This window comes from Thermomyces dupontii, assembly GCF_041956625.1.
Source record: "Thermomyces dupontii strain NRRL 2155 unplaced genomic scaffold VTN31scaffold_2, whole genome shotgun sequence".
In the NCBI taxonomy this organism is placed as follows: Eukaryota; Fungi; Ascomycota; class Eurotiomycetes; order Eurotiales; family Trichocomaceae; genus Thermomyces; species Thermomyces dupontii.
Window position 1 is genome coordinate 958,180 of NW_027192308.1, and position 23,150 is coordinate 981,329.

The 23,150-nt window shown below is 55.2% G+C and overlaps 8 protein-coding genes across 8 annotated transcripts; 7 read left to right on the forward strand and 1 right to left on the reverse strand.

The window, feature by feature from the left end:
- Nucleotides 1-768: 768 nt before the first annotated feature.
- Nucleotides 769-3,577, forward strand: VTN31DRAFT_2721 (uncharacterized protein; the record flags this gene model as incomplete). Its single annotated transcript, XM_069402921.1, has 3 exons — nt 769-2,264; nt 2,323-3,396; nt 3,448-3,577. The coding sequence occupies 3 exons, from the start codon at nt 769-771 to the stop codon at nt 3,575-3,577; spliced, it is 2,700 nt and encodes an 899-aa protein (XP_069262154.1).
- Nucleotides 3,578-4,018: 441 nt separating this feature from the next.
- Nucleotides 4,019-4,453, forward strand: VTN31DRAFT_2722 (uncharacterized protein; the record flags this gene model as incomplete). Its single annotated transcript, XM_069402922.1, has 1 exon — nt 4,019-4,453. The coding sequence occupies one exon, from the start codon at nt 4,019-4,021 to the stop codon at nt 4,451-4,453; it is 435 nt and encodes a 144-aa protein (XP_069262155.1).
- A 635-nt stretch (nt 4,454-5,088) lies between these two features.
- On the forward strand, nt 5,089-5,759 carry VTN31DRAFT_2723 (uncharacterized protein; the record flags this gene model as incomplete). Its single annotated transcript, XM_069402923.1, has 3 exons — nt 5,089-5,149; nt 5,513-5,640; nt 5,697-5,759. 3 exons carry the CDS (start codon nt 5,089-5,091, stop codon nt 5,757-5,759), a joined length of 252 nt encoding a protein of 83 aa, XP_069262156.1.
- Nucleotides 5,760-7,011: 1,252 nt separating this feature from the next.
- On the forward strand, nt 7,012-9,843 carry VTN31DRAFT_2724 (uncharacterized protein; the record flags this gene model as incomplete). Its single annotated transcript, XM_069402924.1, has 2 exons — nt 7,012-7,547; nt 7,605-9,843. The coding sequence occupies 2 exons, from the start codon at nt 7,012-7,014 to the stop codon at nt 9,841-9,843; spliced, it is 2,775 nt and encodes a 924-aa protein (XP_069262157.1).
- Nucleotides 9,844-10,441: 598 nt separating this feature from the next.
- Nucleotides 10,442-11,016, forward strand: VTN31DRAFT_2725 (uncharacterized protein; the record flags this gene model as incomplete). Its single annotated transcript, XM_069402925.1, has 2 exons — nt 10,442-10,678; nt 10,759-11,016. 2 exons carry the CDS (start codon nt 10,442-10,444, stop codon nt 11,014-11,016), a joined length of 495 nt encoding a protein of 164 aa, XP_069262158.1.
- A 141-nt stretch (nt 11,017-11,157) lies between these two features.
- On the reverse strand, nt 11,158-15,418 carry VTN31DRAFT_2726 (uncharacterized protein; the record flags this gene model as incomplete). The annotated part of the gene is made up of 5 exons (XM_069402926.1): nt 11,158-11,841; nt 11,895-12,076; nt 12,127-12,612; nt 12,662-15,314; nt 15,380-15,418. 5 exons carry the CDS (start codon nt 15,416-15,418, stop codon nt 11,158-11,160), a joined length of 4,044 nt encoding a protein of 1,347 aa, XP_069262159.1.
- A 1,936-nt stretch (nt 15,419-17,354) lies between these two features.
- On the forward strand, nt 17,355-20,972 carry VTN31DRAFT_2727 (uncharacterized protein; the record flags this gene model as incomplete). Its single annotated transcript, XM_069402927.1, has 3 exons — nt 17,355-17,993; nt 18,055-20,728; nt 20,785-20,972. The coding sequence occupies 3 exons, from the start codon at nt 17,355-17,357 to the stop codon at nt 20,970-20,972; spliced, it is 3,501 nt and encodes a 1,166-aa protein (XP_069262160.1).
- Nucleotides 20,973-21,476: 504 nt separating this feature from the next.
- VTN31DRAFT_2728 (uncharacterized protein) lies at nt 21,477-22,922 on the forward strand (the record flags this gene model as incomplete). Its single annotated transcript, XM_069402928.1, has 1 exon — nt 21,477-22,922. One exon carries the CDS (start codon nt 21,477-21,479, stop codon nt 22,920-22,922), a length of 1,446 nt encoding a protein of 481 aa, XP_069262161.1.
- Nucleotides 22,923-23,150: the final 228 nt, after the last annotated feature.

The window sequence follows — 23,150 nt, forward strand, 5'->3', positions numbered from 1 at the left end:
AGCAGAGAACAGGGCGATGACAAATCAATGGCCCTGGGAACGCCCGGTCAGTTTTAATCCAGATATATATATCTCTTTGCACCGAAGGAAGGTGCAGAGGCCGGAATATGGCAGCCTGCAGAGGGAAGGTGCGATGAGGACAAGGAGACGGTTATGGAGAACAAGGAAGGAGCCTTCAAGGCGGGATGCCGGGAAAGAGCGGGGCAGGGCCGCGCCTACCTTTTTTTTTTCTTTTCTCTTGGAGCAAGCTCACAATTCTGGCAAAGTTCGAAGGATCGAAATGCACGATGAAATCACCGGCAGACGAGCTGGAACGCTGCTTGATGTAAGTACTGGGCGTCTGCTTGTTGCCTCAATGTTCGGGAGGAGTGTGGCTTGGTGGGTGACGGGGATGGTGGGGGCGGTGCCCAAAGGCGATGACGTTACTGGAAGTTAGTCTGCTCAGTTCAGTTCGCTACGACAGCGTCCAAGCATAGTCGGAGCTTCATCGCCCAACATTTGTTCCTTGAATGCGAATATACCACGTAATCGAGGTCCCGGCGCTCGATGTCGGATCCTGTCTGCCTGAACATCAGGCCGACGTGACTGAGTACGCTCCAGGAATCCTCCGCGGTTGCTGCCTGGATCCGTTGTTGATCCATGGGAGCAACCATGCGTTGGGACGAACGATAAAATCGCGAGGGAATCATTCGGGAATAGAGCTTGGGTCCGCAGTCTGTCAAAGTGGCTCGTCTGCTGTGGATTCCCCGGCATTATACCAGGAGGAGGATGCCGGCGGGTGAGACCAAGTCCTCCGTCCTGGGAGCAATCACTCCCTGGTCGATATCCAGGACGTCCACACCAACTTCCCAGCAGCCCGCGGACGCGGCGCGGGATGCGCTGCAGCAGACGCGTGGCCAAGATCATACGATTTCCCACAAACAACGCTTGAGCTCCCTTCGATATCCCAAAGACTGCCCGCCGTTGCATCCAAGATGGTTCTACGCCGTGGACAACCCCAAGTCGAAGCCATTGTTGTCGGGCGCTGAAAAGGCCGAGTCCAAGCCCCTTCCACCTCCGAAGAAGTTCGTACCATTCTCCGTCAAGGATTCACAGTCTATCGAATCCGCGTTCCAGCAGCTTCTCAAGCAGGAGACTGGCCAACCGGCGGCATCCGTGGATGGAGCTCCAGCCCGTGAAGCAGTCGAACCGATTAGAGTTCCCGTAAACGAGGATTACCTGTACGACGTCGACGTCGACAAGCGGGAACTCGGACCGGCATACTGGCTCGGCCCAACCTACGAGGTCAGACGGGGGACGTGGTTTTTCCAAGAAGGGTCGACACTGAAACCATGTGAGGAGAATCTGGCCATCCAGCTGGAGGAAGGCTACTTGAAAGTTAAACCCTGGCTGTTCCAGTCCCAGCAGTCAAGGTCTCAAGCAGGCGCGTCGTCGACAGGGGACGCTGGGAAGGCATCGAGTCGACCTGGACCTGGATCAGCCACACCTGCTGTGAAAACGGATGAGGACTCCTCGAGACCCCGGTCAACCAGCAATGAATCGCAGTCGGGAACCTCGCCGCAAAACGCGGTTTATCGCTTATTTGGCGCCTACATGAATAGCATTGTAACGTACCAGGACGCAACAACGGCCTGGTTGAACTACGACGACTTCATGTCTCGAATAGGCAGTACAGTATACCAGAGGCTCGGCGGTGGTCCGGGTACGAAGCTGGTGCGCGGTTACGTCGAGCCTACTCGCGCAAAGGAGTCGGACGCAAAGAGCTCGGGAAAGCAAGCGCATTCCGCAGCGGGCTCCCGGGAAGGCTCTCGCTCGCCACCACGGCATTGCGATGACGGACTTGATGTGTTTAAGCGCCGCCCTTTGTCAGCGTCTGGCTCGGATGCATTGGACGCCTCAACGGAACAGCGGGTTCCCCGGACACAACGTGCCACCTTGCAGCACCAAATGTCCTCTATGAATGTAAATACACAGGACAAGGAAGCCTTGGAAGAAGAAGCTCGGAAACAGGAGGAACAGGAAATGGAAGACTCCAGAGAAGGGGAGGATGAGGAGAGAGACCGAGAAATTGACCATTTGGTGCTTGTCACTCATGGAATTGGCCAGAGGCTAGGGCTAAGATTGGAGAGTATCAACTTCATCCACGATGTAAATCTGTTGCGAAAGACGTTGAAAAAAGTCTATGCCGCCTCGGTCGATCTGCAGGCGCTCAACTCCCGCTTTCCTGATGCGAAGAAGAACTGCCGCGTCCAAGTTCTGCCTGTGTACGGTTTCCCTTTCGTTGAGACAGCTTAAGTGCGCTTAAGGGCTGACTGTGTCCAGTTGTTGGAGACATTTGCTCGATTTCCCTCGTCAAGGGCTGCGCCAGAACCGCAAGGAACATGACTTGGCCGAGAGGACTCCATCAGAAGACGAATACCCCAGCCTTGCTGATATCACACTGGAAGGGGTGCCGGCGGTCCGGAACCTCATCTCCGATCTGGCCATGGACGTGCTTCTCTACCAAAGCGAGTATCGGGAGCATATTATGAGTATCGTGCGCGACGAGTGTAATCGCATCTACAGGCTTTTCAAGAAACGGAACCCATCGTTCAAGGGCACCGTTAGTCTCTGCGGGCACTCTCTCGGAAGTGCAATCCTGTTTGATCTTCTCTGTCTGCAGCAGCGTCCGCCTGGGGATGCTCGCACTGAAAAGAGAAAGTCGCAGCAAGATATGGCAGCAGCCAAGGCCCGGGACTTTTCCCTCGACTTTGAATGCAAGGAGCTTTTCTGTTTAGGGTCTCCCATTGCTCTGTTTCAGATGCTCAAAGGCAAAACCATCGCTGGGCGGTCGTGGCTTGAGCAAGCTCAACATTCGGCCGTTTCTCAGCCGGCTGTCGACCCCTCTGCACCTGCTTGCGATGAGCTCTACAATATCTTCCATCCTTCGGATCCTGTTAGCTACCGTCTTGAGCCCTTGATCACCCCGATCATGTCCACCCTGAAACCGCAGCCTTTGCCCTCCGTGAAGAAGAGCATTTGGACAACGTCAGGGCAGAGTCTATCGAATATCGGCTCTCGTGTCGGCTCACTGTGGACGAACTTCACCACGGGCGTTGCTAGCAGTCTCTTGAACCGCAGTCTCGGCTTACAGGCCGACGATGGAACAGCATCGCAACCTGGAAAAGGGTCTTCTGAGAGCAAAGCCTCGCATGGTTCGGATGGGGAGAGTGACGAGCATCTTCGAACGCTGATCGAACCTGAGCTAGAGACTCTCTACGATGGGTTCCGCAAAGCTCGACGCGGGCAGGAGGGGGACGTGGATGGCGCTGAGGAACGTGCCTGGAAGCTGCGGTTGGAAGAAGCCAAGGTTCGGGCTTTGAACTCGAATGGACGGGTGGACTACAGCATACAGGAGTAAGTTGAGCATGAGCTTATGGTGAACGATCTCGACTGATTGTGCTCTAGAGGCGCGTTCGACATTTCCCTCATCGCCAGCATTGCCAGCCATCTGTCATACTGGTCTGACGAGGACGTCAACCACTTTATGTTGTCCCAAATGCTTTCTAGGCGGAAAAAGGTGCGACGGAACCATTGACAAGAATCAGTGATTGTTGTGCATGATATCACATGGTTACTACTAGACTGGGTGTTTTGCATTGTGGAGTGGAAAATCTGAAGCCTCGAACAGCGTTTTCTGTTGCTGTATTCGGATCTTGTACGGAGTCTACGGACTACGGAGTAATATGAAAACCGAGAAATACATCAAGTAACTAAGTAACTATTTACAATTTATGACTTTTGCAGTTGGAAAAGCAGATAATAGGTCAATAGGAGCAAGTATAACACATATCGTAATTTAAATTATTAGTCGTAACAATCCTCGCTCCCGCTTATTTGCCGGCCCTGCCTCACGCAAATTCTGTTCCTTTTTTTTTCCCCAACCTCCAACGACTTGTTCAGTGTACATCCAGAGATTGGAAGCAATTTGCCGACCGCCAACCCTAACAACCAAACAACCTGCACGGAAAATTGCACAATGTCCACACCACTGGAGAGTGTCCTCAATGTCTGGAACCGCTCGCGACCCAACAGTCCAATCTACCAATTCCTGCTGGGCGACGTGGAGGTGTACGATGCTCGCACCGGCGTTGTCCGTGCCCGGCTCAATGTATCTGAGCGCCACTTGAACTCGAAAAGCTCTCTGCATGGGTCCTTTTCGGCGACCGTGGTGGACTGGGCTGGCGGTCTGGCCATTGCTTCGCACGGCCTGGACAGTACGGGCGTCAGCACCGATATCCACGTTTCGTATCTGTCGGGCGCGAAATTGGGAGATCAACTGGAGATTGAGGGCCGCGCAGACAAGGTTGGAAAGTCGCTGGCTTTTACGACCGTGACGATATCCAAGCGCGGGGAGGATGGGCAGCTTGTCGTTGTGGCCCAGGGGTCGCATACGAAATATATCCGGCGATGATATGCACTCCGAAAAAGCGAGCGTGGCATATATTTCGAGTTGATCGCCTGAACATCTGATCTACAGAAGTTGGTATACAAGAGGTTTTCCGCTTCGCTCACTGCCGCTATCTCCTTTGCATCTGGCATGGACTACAGAGCACTTTGAATGCTGGATTCACTCGGATAGCGGAGAACAATACCCTTGCCTTCGCTTTAGATACTTTGCTCCGTTTTCTCCGTAGCAAGGTAATTATGGCGGGGGACAGTCATCGTCAACAGTCGACTACAGGGCATGTACTCGTTAGATGTTCATAGAATCATAGAACCATAGCGATACGATCTCAAACTTCACGTTCGTCTTGTGAAGCTATGGTCCATGCTCCAGGCGTAGCGACTCGAGTAATCGCTCACACGAAATCAACTAATCGTCTCTATAAAGCATAGACTTGACACTGCACGGAATTAGTATGGGGTAATGCAAACAACTGGTACGTATCAACTAACTATAGTCAATGGGCCAGGCAACACTGGAGGATCGGCAGCTTTAGAATGGTGACAACTTCTGGATTCTCGCGAATTTTGGGCGTAGACGGTTCCCGTCCGTCCGCAGCCCATGGATGCATACATAGTAGCCTCTGCCTCCTCGTACCGTTCATGTCTCTCAAGGACGCTGCCCAGGTTGTCGATTTCCGGCCTTGCGTGGACAATTCGTACTGTACGAGTAGAGTACGGAGTACTGTAACTGCGTAACTCATTACCATGGGCAACATGCAACAACTCGAAACTCGCAATCTACCCTCATCGTCGGTCCTTTCCATTCACCCATACTCACTGGTTCTCGATTGGCGTCCAGAGCATGTCCGTACCTACCCTGCATATTGGCCATGTCGTCCTGTAGAATTTAAATTTCTGTTCCACGTTCAGAAAACATGCGTTCTCTTCAACGACGGTTCCCATTTAGTTTTACCTTGAATTCCCTGCCGACAAGCGTTCGTTCTCTCTCTCTCTCAAAACAAGTCAACTATATCCGCCCCAGTTCTCAGAACTGGTCGTGCGGTTGGGGAGGAGATCGTTCCAGGTTATGACCCGGATGAATTCTATCCAGTCCCCATCGGAGATGTCTTCAAGGAGCGGTATGAGGTGATAGGAAAGCTTGGATTTGGAGCCAACTCAACGACATGGTTTTGCCTGGATCACCAGTACGGAGTAAGTTCCAGCGTGGTCTACTCTGTACGCATGAACCTTTCCTAATCTTAGGGCAGCGATCACCGTTACGTTGCCTTGGAAAGTCTATGTCTGGACCCCATCACCCGAGAGTCAAGTGAATCGGGAAGTGTACAAACATGCCTATAGTTCGCTCGTGATATGTTGGGCGACGGCTTATTCGCCCATGTTCTTGATATTTTTCTTTTCACTCGAACAATCAGGCAGGACCCCTCAATTCCTGGTTCATTAACCCCTTCAAATCACATTACATAACTTCCAGAGACTCTGTGGGAGCACAAATGGGCTCCCTGAAGACTTGGTGAAGGGATCATTCGATGGACAAGATGAAGAGGGCTTATACCAACCGTTATTATATCGCCGAAATGGTTGCATACCTTGGAGCTCCCTCCACCTTTGGAATTTCAGCGAGAAGTTATCGTTAGTCGTTGGTCTTCACGAATGATGGTAAGTAGTATTGTCAGAGTACGAGCTTGTGAGCATTGCCATGCGAACTCATTAGGTACTAGCCAAGGTGCGCGAGAGCCCTGAAAGGCTGAAATTGGAGCAAGAGTGCCAAGAGCTGCCAAGGCGCCGTCCAAATGCTGATATAAGCACTCACGTGATCTATTCACGTGATATATACTCCGTATTCGGTTTGGGAAAGTCGATAGTCTGACTGTACAAGTATACTCAGTTGTAGTCTGTAGGTAAAAGTCCATACTGTACCCTTGACTGCTTGACAAAAGAACTGTGAAAAAGGTCCATATCAAAATTCAAAGGCATCGAAACAGCGCAAAAAAAAAAAGAATCTTGCTGAAACTTTGTGGAATTTGCGGAAATGTTGCCCAGCAGCGCTAGCACGGCAGCACATCCTACTGCATAGATTAGTACGGAGTACTTGTCACTTATTCTACCCTAGATAACTGCAGTATTTGGTGTTGTGCATGTGACAAGGCGGAAAGGCACATGAGAGGAACCTTGGAAGTTGGAAGCTCTATAGGAAACTAGGACACGTAACTTAGAAGAACTGAGTTTAGGCACAGGAAAACTAACGGATTTGCACGGTCAAAACATCGAGTCCCTTGAAGCTGATCATCGAAAGTTCGGAGTGGACACCTTGTTTCTCAGGCGTCAATGACGGCTACCGTTCCTGAACAGCTGCCCAACACCTGGTAAGAATGGACGGATGGTGAAGAAAAAGCTCCCATTGAATTTCAACCTCGTCTCCGATTCGAGCACTAGGCCGTGATTGACGTGTTGGCCCCCATGCGCGACCCAACGGGGCGATATTGATCCTGAAGCCGATGGACAACCCGCCCAAGGAGCTCCCTGTCCGACGCAGCAGCAGTAGAAGCAGTCTCCTGCACCGCGATGGAGGACCCTCAAACTGATGCCCCAGCTTCCGACGTTCCCAGTACCGGAACCACGACGACAAAGACAATTCTTGAAAATGGCGAGCCGCAACCGCAACCGCCACCGACAATAGCGTCGCTGGCGCAGAACGTCCTCGCGTTCCTCTCGACTGCTTCCAACGAGCAGCTCGGGATGGTGATGGGTGGACTGGCGCTGGCGACGTATCTGGTACTGGGGCGGCTGGGTCTGCTCTTGATTGGGACTGTGACTGGAGTTGTCCTCCATGCCTACTGGGAAGAGAGCCTTCATGAGCGCGAATCCCAGCTGGATTTGGAGCAGAGCCGACGGCGACGAAAGGAACTGGCGCTGGAGGTTGCCTCGAGGCTGCTTGAATGGCCGTCGCGTAAAGACGACTCGGCGGAGGCCGACGAGGAGGGGGAAACGGAGGATGCAGGAGAGCCAGCCGGCGCGGGCGCCGAATTCTCCAACCTGCCTCCTGCTACCGCAGCAGCTCTGAGTACGCTTACCGATGCTGTGATTAGAGACTATGTCTTGTATGTGGCGCCCAAGACCATTTCTTCCATTGTGAAGCTCTTCAGCTAATCTGGTAGATATTGGTATAAACCTCTGCTACCATCCGAACAGTCGTTTCCCATCTCCTGCCGCAAGCTCTTGGTCAACTTTGTGACGTCGCTGTCTGCGCATCTGAGTCGAAAGCGTCCGGCGGATACGTTCCTGCAGTTTGTTACCAACGCCAGTTCGATGATTATTGTGTTTTTAAACGAACTCTCCCTGGCGCTGCAGACCGTTGGACCAGATATACAGCCAGAGGATGCAGTTAGGCAATATTTGGCTAAGAATCCAGAGAGCAGTCTCGCCCATGTGCTCTCGTCCGACCAGCAGCGGAAGAAGCTGCGAATGGTGGCGGATGACGTCCTGTCCAGCTTTCTCGATCAGAAGGCATACGAATTTCACGTTGCGCGCAACTTTCTTCGAGAGGTGCTTGCCGGGCTGGTCCTGGAGTCTACCATCAAAAGTTGTTCGCAGCCGGAGTTCATTAACAGTTGGATAGTCTATTACTTGAAAGAAGGGGAGCCCGAGTTGATGAACGCCATCGACGCCGGGTTAGAGAATGCTGGGAAGGAAGGTCGGACCTCGACTGCACATCCTCAAAGCCACGTTTCAGGGAGTTCTAGTGACCCGGAACAAGCACAGGCGGGACCAGGATCGTCAACAAACCAAGAAATGGCAGCTGCGGCAAATGAGGGCTCCGTTTCAAGCGCAACAACGGATGGCATGATCACACCTGCCTCTTCTGAGGGTGAAAGACCCGTCAGATCCATGACCGAGTTCACCTCCGAGGGCGACTCCATTAGCCTCATAAAGGGTCCAGAGTCACAAGCGCAGCCTCTAAGTCTATACGGGGCGTCGATTCATATTGACGATTTCTCGGTTCCCGGCGATAAAACGCCGATCCGAACCAAGCCCACGATCGAGTATGCACTGCAGATTGAGCGGAAATCGATGCGCCAAGCAGGTTGGATGGTTTTCCGGACGTATTCTGACTTTGAGTATCTACATGAGGGACTGGCAACTCTGTCGCGGTATCATCGCACGTCTTTTTCAGACGAGCACCCCATCCTACCGCCTTGGAAGGGGCAGACGAAACAAGCGTTGACCCAGAGTCTGGAAAAGTATCTCTCAGACGCACTTCGACATGAAAAATTGGCAGAGTCGGAACGAATGCGAAAGTTCCTTGGTAAGGAGAGCAGTATTGGGGAGGGGGCGTTTGGCCGGCAAAGACAAAGTGCCCTCGAAAGTGTCGGCAAGAATGTGCTGGGTGTCCTATCGAATGCGCCGAAAGGAGTAGCAGATGGCGGCAAGGCCGTTTTGGACGGTGTGACGGGGGTATTTGGGAACGTTGGCCTGACCCGCAAGACGACTGATCCAACTTCGGCTCGGCACAAGTCTCAGTCCTCAACATCACGATCCGGGGACGATACGAGTTATTACGGGCGATCATCCGTGGACTTGAGTTACAAATCTCCGTCGAGCAGCCAGGGCGGCTACCAGCCACTTTCTGAGACCCGGACGCCCCTGAGCGGCTCCGTGTCGAGTTTGTCCGACATTGGGGGCGTGCCACCGAAGGTGCAGAGCGAGTCCTCCGCGGGCGGCTCTGTGGTTGACGTGTCGAGTTCCCGGCCGTCCTCCGCACGGATGTCCGAGGAGAAGGGCGCCGAAGGGGATACATCCTTAACCAGCGGGTCTCCTGGTGAACCCGCGGGCGAACCCTCTTCAGAACCCCCGGAGCCAGTCTCCAAGCCTAGCTCGCGCAAGCCAGAAACCGAAACGCCCGGCCTCACGGAGGACGAGACCCGGGTTGCGGTTGAGCTCATTTTTGCCGTGATTAACGAGCTCTACGGGCTGTCGTCGGCGTGGAACATCCGCAAGACGCTGCTCAACGCCGCCAAATCATACATTCTGCGACCGGGCAACCAGCACCTGCTTGCCATCCGCGATTTGCTGCAGGAATCCATGATCGACGCGCAGACCACCGACGAGGCGATCGCCGCGGACCTGCTCAAGCTGCGCGAGACCGCTCTGCCGACGGAGGAAGAGCTGCGCCAGTGGCCGCCGCCGCCGTCGCCAGAGGAACGCGAAAAGTTACGGCAGGAGGCGCGGAAACTGCTGATCCAGCGCGGCATGCCGCAGGCGCTGATGAGTGTTATGGGCGCTGCCGCGACGGGCGAGGCGCTCGGAAGGGTGTTTGATTGTTTGCAGGTGGAGGAGGTGGCGCGGGGGTTGGTTTTTGCCCTTGTGTTGCAGGCGTTGAGAGCGGTGATTCTATGATACCTGACTCGTATGGAGTTGCTTGTATTGAATACTTTTGTCTCGGTGTGGACTTGGTTAAATACTTGGGTAGGCCTATTAATAGCACTATGGCATGCTTCCCTGGTTTCGATGATTGAGATGGTGTGATAGGAATGCGTAGAACCGCAAGCAAGTTTTTCGAGGTACGGCCATCTCTTCGAAACACGGACTTGAATTACATTTCGAACTCTGCCCATTGCCCTATTCCTAGGTTTTCCGAGATTTCTGCATTTGTACACTTGAGTTTGGTGGTGATTTCATCGATTGATATATATAAGTAACACGTGACGCGATCCCTTTCGAAACGCGGCGCGGGCGCGCGTGTGATCCGATCAACAGCTCCATCAATTCCAGTACTTATCAGCATCAACAAGATAATCCTCTTCCTAATAACCTATCCCCCTCGCTGACCTGTTTCATTAGCCTCGACGCAATCAATTCCGGCCTATCTTCGATCCTACCAATCGTGCCCCGAATCCCCTCGCTCTCGAACGAACTACATCCCTCTCCGCGACAACCCCCAGCCGAATAACCTACATTATCAACAGAACAAGAACAAGAAAGAGAGACAAACAAAATGGGCAAGAAACGCTCCATCTCTGACGACAACGGCACCAGCACGAACAAACGCACCAAAACATCGACCGTCTCGAAACGAACCACCGGTCCACAACCAAAAACCGACAGCAACGGCGACATCTACTGGGAAATCAGCCGCATGCGCCGCGTGACCATCTCGAATTTCAGGGGGAGGAATATGGTGAATATTCGGGAGTATTACGAGAAGGATGGGGAGGAGTTGCCTGGTAAGAAGGTGCGTCCGATCGCCCACGAGCTAAAAGTACAGGGGAAATGAGAAAGGGGGGAACTGATGAGGTCCGTCCGTATTTGTAGGGAATTTCGTTGCCAATGGACCAATTCTCGGCGTTTTTGCAGTGCCTGCCCCAGATTGAGGAGTTTTTGCTGCAGAAGGGTGAGAAGGTGCCGAGGCCGGTTTATGATGACAATGATGGTGATGACGAGGAAGAAGAGGTGGATGAAAAGGAAGAGGATGATGGTGGGAAAAAGGACAAGAAGAAGAAGAGTAATATCGAGGCTACGAGTGAGGAGGAAGAGGAGGAGGAGGAGAGTGAAGTGTCGGAGGAGGATTAACCTACCTACCTCTTTAATAATGATCAGGTGTGGGATTCAGCTTCGCGTTGATTATTGATCTACTCTTCCATCGGCGTCTGTATAACATGAGTACTGGGGGAATTCACAACCGGGTAGTTGAGTACCGTCGGATCGATCTATTTACATGCTGCTCTCTTGCGTTGCCAGCGCATTTGCAACTGACCCTCCGCGCCAGGCAAGCCGGGCGTCCTGCTGCCTGCGGACCTTCTTCTCCTCGCCCGGCACGCCCCAGCCGCCGCCGCCGGGCGTCATCACGATGATGCGCTCGCCAGGCTGCATCTTGGTGGTGTTCTTCGCGCCGAGGTTGATATATTCCTCCTCTTCGACTTCCCGGCCGTCCTCGAGCGTCCGCCGGGTCTTGCGCACCCACAGGTTCAGGCCGCACTGGCCGTCCTCGCCGCCCTCGAGGCCGTACGGCCGGTACACGCGCCGTTCTGACAGAATTGACACCTGCACGGGGATCCGGAATTCAATGTCGCGGATCACGCCATCGCCGCCGTTGTGCTGGCCGAGACCACCCGAACCGCGTCGCAGGCTGAACTCCCGCAGGATTACTGGGTACCGCCTTTCAAACACCTCGGCATCGGTGATCCGCGTGTTGGTCATGTGCACGTGCACGCCGGACGTGCCCTCCCAGTCTGGCCCCGCGCCGCTGCCGCCGGCGATCGTCTCGTAGTAGCCAAAGCCAGGAATGGCCTTGCCGTTGACGTTGCCGCCGAAGCCGAAGGTGAGGTTGTTGCAGCAGCCTTGGGACGCCGCGCAGGCGCGGAAGCATTTCAGAATGACGTCGGTTACTCGCTGGCTCTGTTTCCTTGTTAGTTAGGGTTCGATTGGGGAGGGCGGTGCTAGAAACTTACGGTGAGAACGTTGCCTCCCACGACGGCTGCTCGTCCCGAAGGCGACAGGAAGGATCTCTTCGGGATGCGCACGTCGATGGGTTTCAGGCAGCCTTGGTTCAGCGGAATGTCTTCGGAAATCAAGCATCTCAAGCAATAGATGATGGCCGAGTATGTCACCGCCTCGGGAGCGTTGGTGTTGCCTAATTGTATCAGCATATTAATTGAATACCACGATAGACGACGAACCCACCGTAAACTTCCGGCCCCGTGCCGGTAAAATCAAACACCGCAGTCCCCTCCTCCGCATTGATCGAGATCCGCAGCTCGATCGGACTGCCGTCGTCCATGTAGTCAATCGCGTGCAGATCCTGCCCGGCAAACCGCTCGCTGACTTTCCTCAACAGATTCTTCACGCTCAGCTCGGCGTTCTGCTGGATGCTCCTCATGTAGAACTGGACCACGTCTTGCCCGTATTCCTCGATCAGCGTGCTGATGAGGCTGATGCCCTTTTGGTTGGCAGCAACCTGCGCCTTGAGGTCGTTGATGTTGTCGGCCAAACACCGCGTGCCGCTGCATTCGGGGTACCGCGCTGGTTCGTCGTACAGCAGCTCTGTGGCCCGTTTTTCATTGAACTTGCCTTCCGAGACCAGTTTCTCGGACTTGATGGCGGCGCCTTCCTGGTACAGTTCTCGCGAGTGTGGCGGCATGCTGCCGGGGAGAATACCTCCAATGTCCGCTGCGTAGAGTCAGCATATACCTTGTAACGAACGAGACATTCGACCTACCATGATGAGCACGAGAAGCAACGTAAAAAACTATCTCATCCCCGCTAAACGCCGGCGTGATCACGGTAATATCGGGCAGATGTGTGCCACCATACTCGGGATGATTCGACATGAGCACGTCGCCGGGTTTCAGCTTCCCCTTCCATATCTCGGCCTGCTTCCGTACACACGTCGACATGCTGCCCAGATGCACCGGCAGATGAGGCGCATTCGCAACCAGGCCCCCCTCTGCGTCAAACAACGCGCACGAGTAATCGAGCCGTTCCTTGACGTTGGTACTGACGCTGGTCTTTTGCAAGGCGCGGCCCATCTGCTCGGCAATGGCCATGAAGCGGTGCGAAAAGATGCTTAGCATGATCGGATCAACTTCGTTGGTGGTGACCTTGGTTTCTTGGAAATCTGCCTCGCCGATGTTGATGACCACGTGGGTCTTGGTGATGAGCGCCGTTGACTCCGGAGTGATGACCAGTGTCTGGGTGTTGTCTGCCAGAATGGCCGGTCCACGCACACGCTCATCGACTTCCAGGTCGTCGATCTTGTAGACCGGCGTCTGCTGGCGACCACCTTCGAAGTAGACGCTCGCCGTCCTGTAGACTTTGCTATTGTCTACATCGCGCGGTTTCGCTTTCCTGAGCTGCTGGTCCACGGTTTCTTCTAGACCTTGGAAGCTCTTCCCTATGCCACGAGCCCGCACATCGTCAACAATGATGTCTCTGTCCGGAAGCGTGAACCCAAACTCTCGCTCGTGTTGCTTGACAAATGCTTTGCCAAACGCCCACTCGTCGCCATCGTACTCGTTGCGTGCCTCCTCGGGACTCGGCTTCATGACCATGATGGCCGACTCTGTCCCCCGGTATCGCATGTTCAAGTATTCCTCGAAGACGATGGACTCGTCGTCGAAGCCCTGTGCCCGCAGATTGGCGGCACTCTTGCGTTTGAGCTCTTTCATCTTCGCTTTCAGCTGCTCCTTGACCTCGCCGTCGGCCCAGACCTTTGATTCTGGCTCCTGGCATTCGTCAACCACGTCCGCCAGAGCCATGCCGTATGCAGAAAGGACTGATGAATACTTGTGCACCAAGATCTGGCGGATTCCCAAATTCTGAGCGATGGCGACCGCGTGCTGCCCGCCCGCACCGCCAAAGGTGGCAAGCCGATGCTTCGATGTGTCATGGCCACGAGCCTCCGTCAGCGAGCGAATGGGACGGGTCATCGTCTCGTTCGCGACTTTGATAAAGCCATACGCCACTTCATCCGGGGTCATGGCCTTGCTACTGTCTTCCTTTGCAATCTCTTGATTGATCTGTTCGGTCAGTTCTTCAAACTTCTTCCGGCTTGCTTCTTCGTCCAGCCCCTCATTCTCATTCTTGCCAAAGATCTTGGGGAAGAAATCGGGAAGCAGCCGCCCGAGGAACAGATTGGCGTCCGTCACGGTCAAGGGGCCTCCCTTGCGGTAACACGCTGGTCCCGGGTGGGCACCCGCCGACTTGGGCCCGACGACGAACAGACCGTTGCGGAAGAATAGCCGGGAGCCTCCTCCGGCCGCGACGGTATTGATGTCCAACTGAGGCGCTTGAATGGTCACGCCGGCCGTGGTCGTTTCGAAGACGTGCTCGTAGCGTCCCTCGCCGTAGCGGCTAACGTCTGTGCTCGTGCCGCCCATGTCGAAGCCGATTACGGGGATCTTGGTCTCTGGGTCGTATGATGTGAGCGCGTACCCGACCACACCGCCGGCTGGACCGGAGAGAATGGCCCGCAGGCCGGAGAACTGGCCGACATCTACAAGACCACCATCGGACTGCATGAATTCGCAGCGAGCGCTCTTCTGGCCGCCTGTCTTTTTCACCGATTCCGCCCCGAGGCCTCCCTCGAACCCGGCCCTGAAGCTCGAGATGTACTTCTTTATAGCTGGAGTGAGATACGCATCCGCGCATGACGAGGTCGCCCGAGGGACCAGTTTAATCATGGGCAGGAGATCGTGGCTCAGGCTGACATGTTGGAAGCCAATCGATCGCGCCAGTCTGCCAACCAGCGCCTCGTGGTCCGGGAAGGTGTAGCCGTGCATCAAACAGACCGCAATGCTACGGAAGCCCTCATTATACAGCTGCTGCAGCTGCTCGCGTACGGTGTTCTCATCGGGGCGCTTGAGAATGCGAACCGCCTCGGACGACAGGCCACGCACAAGGTCTGCATCTGGCGGGGTTTGATCGCGCGGCGGGGTCGGGGTGATGTGACGAGTCGGATCCTCGGTGTAGTCTTCCAGCGTTACCCGCTCATCGATTTCGACGACCTTTTCATAGAGGACATCAGGCCGCCTGATGGCGAGATCAAAGATTTTGGGGCGGGTCTGGTTCCCGATTGCCAGGCAGTCCTTGAACCCCTTGGTCACTAGGAGTGCAATCCGCTCTCCTTTTCTTTCCAGTAGGGCATTGGTGGCGACGGTGGTGCCCATGCGGATGCTCTCAATCAACGAGGTATCGAGCGGTTCGCCGCGGGGGATCTCGCGGCCGGTGAACTTGGACAGGATCCTGCGGATGCCCTCGAGCGGCGCATCGTCGTAGTTTGCTGGGTCTTCAGAGAGAAGCTTAATGACAATGTCATCTTCTAACTTTCCGGTGCCGGGATTGCCTACGCAGTCGGTGAACGTGCCGCCGCGCTGAACCACGCCGTTAGCTCGTATTGATCAATTGCGCCATCACTCTGGAGCTCTCATGGACATACGTCGATTGCGATGCGAATGCCTCGTTTGGGAGATGCCATTCTCTCTTTCTACCTGGTCGAAATGCTAGACTTTGACAACGTGATACGGCACTATCTTTGATCACAGAGACCGAGGTCTCTATCGACCATGTATTTATAATATAATATTAGGGTTGGACGGTGGGGTTCCGGCAGCAGAGCTGGACCTTTGATGCGGCCCTCAATGATAATATCTCAGCTGTTGGAAACAAATTTTTGAAAGGCTGCTTCTGGCGTATGGTGAAGAGCTCAGCTCGCAGCGGTTGCAATTGATCCCCCGGATCGCTCCGTGAGCTGGATATGTTTTGACGATGGTGAGGGACAGCCGCATTATTACCGATTATTCACTCTCCATGGGCCGCTCCAATGACGTTTTCCGCGATACGGCGGAGTCACGTGGCAGACGTCCTCCGCTTAATGTGTGCTTAATGGTCTTCACTAAATTTATCCTCCGCTTATCATGCAGAATTGGGACTGTGCTGAGTCAGCACAGCGGCCGGACCAACCAGAATTGCATAATCGATTCCTGGCCGCTAATTGGCCCGTGAGACCTCGAGGGGCAGCGCTAGAGGAGGGGGCCGCCCGCTGCAGCCAATCAGGAAGTGGTGCCTGGGGCATCCATGGCTCTCGGTCACCTCTGGACTCGGACTCGCTCAGTCCAGCGACTCCAGCAGCCAAGCAGGTCCCTTGCCGGAGGGCAAAATGAGGTGATTCACCCCTGCAGGAGTGCAGGGTCGATGAGCCAGGCAGCAGTTGTGCAGCCGGACAACAAGGCAACCAGATTATTATCCGTGGGAAGTTCTTAAGGATCATAGCGGCTGTGTGGGAGCATCGAAGATGGAGGGCGAGGAATCAAGGATGCTGCAGACTGCGGGAAAAACGGGGGGATATCAGCGCGTGGGTTTTGGCTCGAAGGATCCCTTGTAAAAGTTGCACTCTATACTTATTTGCACCATGCCATGCGAATACTATATAAGTCGTGAGCAAAGAAGTCATATTCCATAGAATCCATTCTGGAGCCCCGGCTTGAAGAAGTCGCCGTAATTCTATGAATCCTCCCGTCCACTGCGTCCAGCCAGAACCGAAAATTGTCCAGCAATGGGACTCGTAGTAAGAGCGCATGGATCTCCGCAGTGGATAACCGGGTGGTGCCGGGACCCGGCATGGGTTCGAACTTTGGCCAGAGAAGCACCAAGAACGCTAAACCGATGGCGCGACATTACCGCCGGACCAACACCGGACTTAGACGGTAGAGAGCCATTGCGAGCCCACGCTCACCCTCTTTCTCCTCGTCTGGTGGAAAGCACCTCCGATTCGGCTCGCTGCACAAGACCCCAGACTCCCCGCGAGCCAGCCTCTCCACCTGCAACGAGTCTCGTGCTTTTGCGACGTTCCGCGCTGCGAGATTGGCCGCAGAATTGGTGCCCCAGGCTGGGGGACTTTGCGTTGAGATTCAGGGGATCCGTGTGGAATTGCCCATTCGAGGCCTGCAAAGAGGACCAGCGGCAATTGACAGTGGTATGCGACCCCTTGTGCCAACCAAAACAACATTGCGCGAACTCTCTGTTGATCCGTAACCCCTGGAGTCGAGCAGGCTTGTCAGAGTCGTGGGACAGCAACCGGCCGAAGACGTCCCGCGTGGTCACACGGAAAAAAAAAACAACGTTCGAGTGCCACAGAGGTTTCGTGTACAGGCGAGCGCCAAGGGAATGCTTGGGATCGGTGAATAGCACGGCTGTATTGATTGCGACGGACGCGTGAAGCGCTGCATTCGCCCGGGACGAGCTCGATGCGCTCAATTGCATTGTGAGGATCAGGAATTGGATATTGAGAGTGCTGCCACGAACGCCAAACGGAGTCCAATCGGCTCAGGGGCGCGACGTTGGAGACGACCGCTGCACTCGAGGAGGCAACCGAGTCGCTATCGACACTCCGCGAACGGTTGCCAGGCCTGGAGATGCTGCGGTCCGCAGCCGCGCATCCAGATCCTGCGTCTGCCGAGCACGATTCGGACAACTACGACAGTGGTATTCGTGACGGTCTGGGTAATGTGAATCGTTGGTCCGTGTCGACGACGTCGTCCTCTTCCTCGTTGCTCTTGTTTACAGAGAACCCTGTTGAACCGGGAAGCGCATCCGATCATCAAAGCCCGTCGACCTCGCGCAGAGAAAGTTGGAAATCCGACGAGCAGGGACCGATACGCAGATTTGACACGCCGTCAAGCTCGGTTTTCTCCAGCCAATATACCCTGGCATCCGCAGAGTCGACAACCGACACCGGCTTCACCACCTCTACCGACCACTCCACGTCCTACACGGCAAAGATGACCGACGTGCATGTTCAGTCGAGGTCACAGAGTCGCCGCCAGTTTACGAGGGACTCCAACAGTCCCGATCGCAGCCGGCGGCCTCGCGGGCCTTCGCAGAAGCAGATGCTGTCACAGGCGCTGCAGAAAGCAAACACAGCAGTCCTGCTCGACAACGCTGCAAATATCGAAGGTGCCATCGAGGCTTACAACGATGCCTGCCATCTCCTTCAACTGGTGATGCTGCGTAGTAATGGCGGTGAAGAGGAAAAGACCAAACTTTTGGAGATTGTAGGCGACTCCCTCTTCATAGTTGCTGGGGGATTCAGGCTGACGATTCAAATCTACACAGAGGGACACGTACATGCTGCGAGTCAGAGAACTGCAGCGCCTTGAACCTCCGCCCAAACCACAAACCAATGACAAATCTCTTCCTCAACGGCCATCGAGAGATTCGGAAGAGGACGTGGACGAGTTCTCTCAAGAATACGATGACCCAGATACCCCTGGAGCGGATCATGGTGCTAACCAGGCCGGACATCTGGGCACCGGCGTCAGTCGGCCCCAGCTCCCCCAACGGCGAGAGTCATTGCTACCAGCGGCGTCAGAAGATCCGAAAATCAGAGCCGCAGAGGCTCGTTTGAGCCAACTTCATGAGCGCACCGCATCCGAAGTGTCTCTCCGCCAGGTTCCCGAGGCTGAGGATGACTACAACGAGCCAGTGTCCCCGCGACAGCAGCAGTTTCCTTCTCAAGACAGCCCGGAGACCTTCAGACGCTCTGGCTCGCCGCAAGTTCATCAGTCGAGTGCTCAGGCACAACAGACACAGGAGGTCCAGCCGTCCCGGGGCGGACATGAATCGACTTCCTGGCTCAACACGATTGACGAGTCCATGTCATCTCCCGGTTCAGTCCAGTCTCGGGATTCGGTGTATTTGCGACGAAGGCGTAGTCAGGAGAGCGAGACTGAGGCGCAGTTCGACGCCGCGTTGGATGCGGCAGTGGAAGCTGCCTATGACCAGGGTCTCGAGCCGGCACCGGAGACGCCAGACGAGGGTTACGACCACGGTGACCATTATGAGAATCAGCACCTTGACGGGAAGCATTATGGCAGCCAGCACTACGACGGCGAGCACTATGATGGCCATCACTACGATAGTCAACACTTTGACGGCCGTGAATACGATGGCCAACAATACGACCAACACTACGACGGCCAGCGTTACGACAATGACGACGTTGTCTCGAATGTCCGACGGAATATCGAGATTGCCAAACAACGGGTGCGAGAGGCGGAGCGGGAGGCCCAGGAAGCCATGGCACGAAGTTTCCGACAACGGCAATACCAGGAGCGACCTCCCCCGTCACGGCTGGGCACGTATGATGATCGCGAAACCGAGGACGAGGTGGAAGAAGAAGAAGAGGAGCGCATGCTGGAGGAAATGACCAAGGACTACGTGATGGATGACTTTCAATTCGATCTCCATACCAAGTCCTCCTTGCCCCGGCAGTCGGATTCCAGCAATGTTTCCGGACGGACTTGGGACAGTTCCGTTGCGTCCATGTCGGCCACCGCAGGCACTTCGCTGTCGACGTTGGCGGAGGAAGCCGATGGTGCGCCGCCGGTGGATTCTTCGCCGCAGAGCAAGCGGCTTCCTCCCGCGCCTCGAATGAGCAAGCCATCTCCTCCGCAATCGTCTCCACACAAGTCACCACCAACCGCCCCGACATCCGTGCGTGCTCGTCGACTGTCGAAGAGTATGGCTCAGCTGAGGATTGATACTGACTTTGCCGAGGGAGCATCGCGGTCCAGATCCAGAGCGACCGCATCTCCTGCTCTGGCAAGTCCGCCTCCTCCCCTTCCACCACCAAATGAGACCAAGCCCCCGCTCCCCACTCAAAAGCCCCCGACTCCAGCATCGCGGTCGCTCCATAGTCGGCCGACTGAGAAGCCGTCGCTGGATTCTCTGCAGGAGGACGGTTATGGCTCAGCTGCGTCGCATCCCCATCTCTACGACGGTGAGGACTTGGACCGAGCACGGACGGCCTCACCGTCGTGGACTGTGAACAAGATGCCGTCTGTGCCGGCCAACCTGCGTAAGAACGCGTCGTCGACAAGTCTGCGCAACCTGCGATCACGGGCCATGTCGGTGTCGACGCCGGAGCGCGCGGAATCGCCCTCCACGCCGCAGAGTAGCACCTTTCCGGCCTTTGAGTATCCACGCAACGCGCCGCCAATGCCCACACCGACTACCGGGGGATTCGGGACAAACGGCCTGGCGTCGTCCGGCGGTCGGTACATGTTGCTGAACAGTGATTTCCTGTCCCCTCCAGACCCGGACTCGCCGGAAGCGAATGCAAACATGCCTCTCCCCCTGGAGCCTTGCCCGGAGTCCTTCCTCCTTCGGCCATTCTGGCTGATGCGATGTCTCTACCAGACCCTGGCTCATCCCAAGGGAGGCTATATCTCGACCCGACTCTTTATACCGAGAGAAATCTGGCAGATGAAGAACGTAAAACTGCGGGCGGTTGAGGAGAAGATCTCTTTCTGCGACCTGCTGACGGCGGCACTGCTGAAGCTGGCTCAAGTAGACACCTACGACGCCGACGCGGTCCTCGACAAGATGCAAAACTTCGAGACGGTGCTGGACCAGGTGCAGTCGCAGATCGTCAAGAAGCTGGGCAATGAGGTCGGCATGCAAGGGTCTATGGCCCTGTTCAAAACGACCAACCCGGCTGACGATTCGTCAGCGGGGGCGACAGATTATCGGGGCGTGAATCCCAAGTATCTGCCACCGTGGCGCAAACTACGACCAAAGGGCAACCAGGCCGCGAGCTCAACGGTGGCTTCAGGGGCCGTGCGCGATGGTGGTCGGGACAACTTCACGCTGAGCACGCTGCCCATGACGTCGCAGCTCACCACCGGTCGGGGCAACAAACGCACCTTTGCGCGGCTGCAGTTCTCCGGACCGAATGCCAACTACATGAGTGCTCTTGCTCGGTTGTTTGATGCGGTTCAAGTAATCGGTAAAGTCTCATCCCCGTCTTTTTTAAATCGAGGCCTGCATGACTGACTTTGGCAGACCAAATTGCGCGTCAGGTGGAAGATCCCGGCCTGAAGCACTCCTCGCCGACCCTCGTCGGGCTGGAGCTCAGCACGCGACATGCCGCCGAGTTCTTCGGCTTCTACATCTGCCGATTCGTACTGCACGATGTTGGCGTCTTGCTTGACAAGTTTATCAAACGGGGCACGGAGTGGGTGTTGACATGAGTTTCGTTAACTTTGGATCATGTTTCCTGGGAATGGTTTTGCAGTGCACTGTGTATGCATTTGATGTTTTGTTGTGTTTTGATGATTCAAGATACCAGTATACACTATCTGTATGTATCGATGAGTCGCAATGGACATAATTTAGATAACTGCCTCCTCCATAAGTAGTAGTAGTATCAGTAGGTATGTAGGTACCTAGGTAGGTATTTTCAGTGTCCTGTGCTCTTCCTGATTTCATGTGCCTGATGCCGGGAATTATACTGAGAACTGTAATGGAAAGTGAAACAGGATTTGATTGGTTGAAGGTTCGATAAAACTAACTATACCATACGAGGTAAAGCGTACACAAACAGACCAATCTCCAGGAAACAAACAAACGCGCCGCAACAGGCATCACTCCATCACGGCTGACTGTTCCACGCGACGACGCGAGAAGTCGACCCTGTTCCAAACCGACATTCAACTACGTATCTACCTAGCAGTTCGCTATACCAGCAGCCATACATGCCTCGTCCTCCTGCGCGGCGCACCCGCGCGGTGCCCAAGACTAAAACTTCCACCGCTACGAAAACAACTGCCCCTGATGCGACCAACCCAGTAGAGAAGGCCACCAGCAGCAATGATACCACGCAACAAGCCAAAACACCATCGCCAAAGGCATCACGTCGCATCAATCGAGGCACCACCACTACCGCAGCAGCAGCAAACCGAACCCCAACAACAACGACGACGGCCAATGCCGCAAACGACTTCGCCATCGAATCCTCACCGGCTTCACACATCGGAACCGGCAGCCGGCCGCCGAGCAGGACGCGAGGCTACTCCTCGACGCTCTCGCTAGCCGGGCGGAACGCCGGCGCCTCCGGGTTGAACACACCGGGCTTTGAGACCTCCATCCTGAGCAATTTTCGGCGCCGGCCACGCCAACCAAGTATCTTGCAGCTCATGCAGACGGACAACTCGTCGTCGGATCTGGATGATGATGATGATGATTTTTTGAAGGGGTTGAGCCCGGAGGATGAGTCAACGCCATTGAATGTGGCTCGGCCGAAGTCGTTGCTGCCAGAGCCAGAGCCGGAGAAGGAGCCGGACCTGGAACTGCCATCGTCACCATCGCTGCCCTCGTCGGGCGGCTCGCGTAAGCGCAAGCGTTCGTCGGTGAACGTTCGCGATCGAACTTCGTGTCGCATAGATCGGGATGGGTCTCCGCTTCCACAGCAGCCGTCGCCGATTGAAAACGTTGTGCCCGGTCCGGAAGAAAAGGAGGATGCTCAGGCTCCCTCTTCTGTTATAGGGTCGCAGACAATGTTACCACCAATGAGCAGCCCGGGCAGCCCAACACAGAGTTTAGCGGCGGTCCGTGAGCTTCGAAGCTCGAGACTGCGCCATGCTCGAAACGAGGAAGACGACGCTCCAGACGACAACGAAACACCTGCAGAGCCTTTCCCAGCACTGCCGACAGCAATGCTGCAAGCAAAGTTTCTGCCTCGACGGCGCGTGCGTCCCAGACGGTTGGAGGATGAGGACGAGGAGGAGGATGTGTTTGCAGAGGTGGACTCTGAGGGCGACGAACTGGCCGTGCCGCGACGGTCCAGACGAGCCCGCAACCGGGGCCTGTCCGAGGCGACGTCGGCCAATTCCAGAGTTAAGGCGCGATTCGGGCGCGGTGCTAGGAAACAGAGTCAATCCCGCGAAGACCCGGAACCAAAGAAAACGAGACTCAGGCAGGCCGACAAGGAGAACATTGCGGACGATAACTCGTCAGAGTTGTCGTCGCCACCTCCATCCGAAGACCTCGAGTCTGATCCAGAGTTTTTGGCCGATCTGCCAGTTCGGTCGGAGGGCAACGAATTGGAACTGGCCCGAAAGAAGTTCAGCGAGATTGACAAGTGGGAGATGGAGTTTGAAGATGTGACGATTGCCCCGGGGACGAGCAGTCCGGCACGGTAGCGATGGAATCTTCAGAATGACTTTATCTATTTAATTTCACGAGCGATAACATTTGCTGGTTTTTTTGTTTGCGATTCGTTAATGTCCTGTATAAATTAGGCGTACCAAAGGAGTTCTCGGATATCGATGGCGTTACATCTGTGCCTCGACCAAGCGGGACTACGGCGTAGACAGCGGGGTAATTAAAACAACCAGCATCGTCTGCAATTGATTCTTCTCCCATGTTCC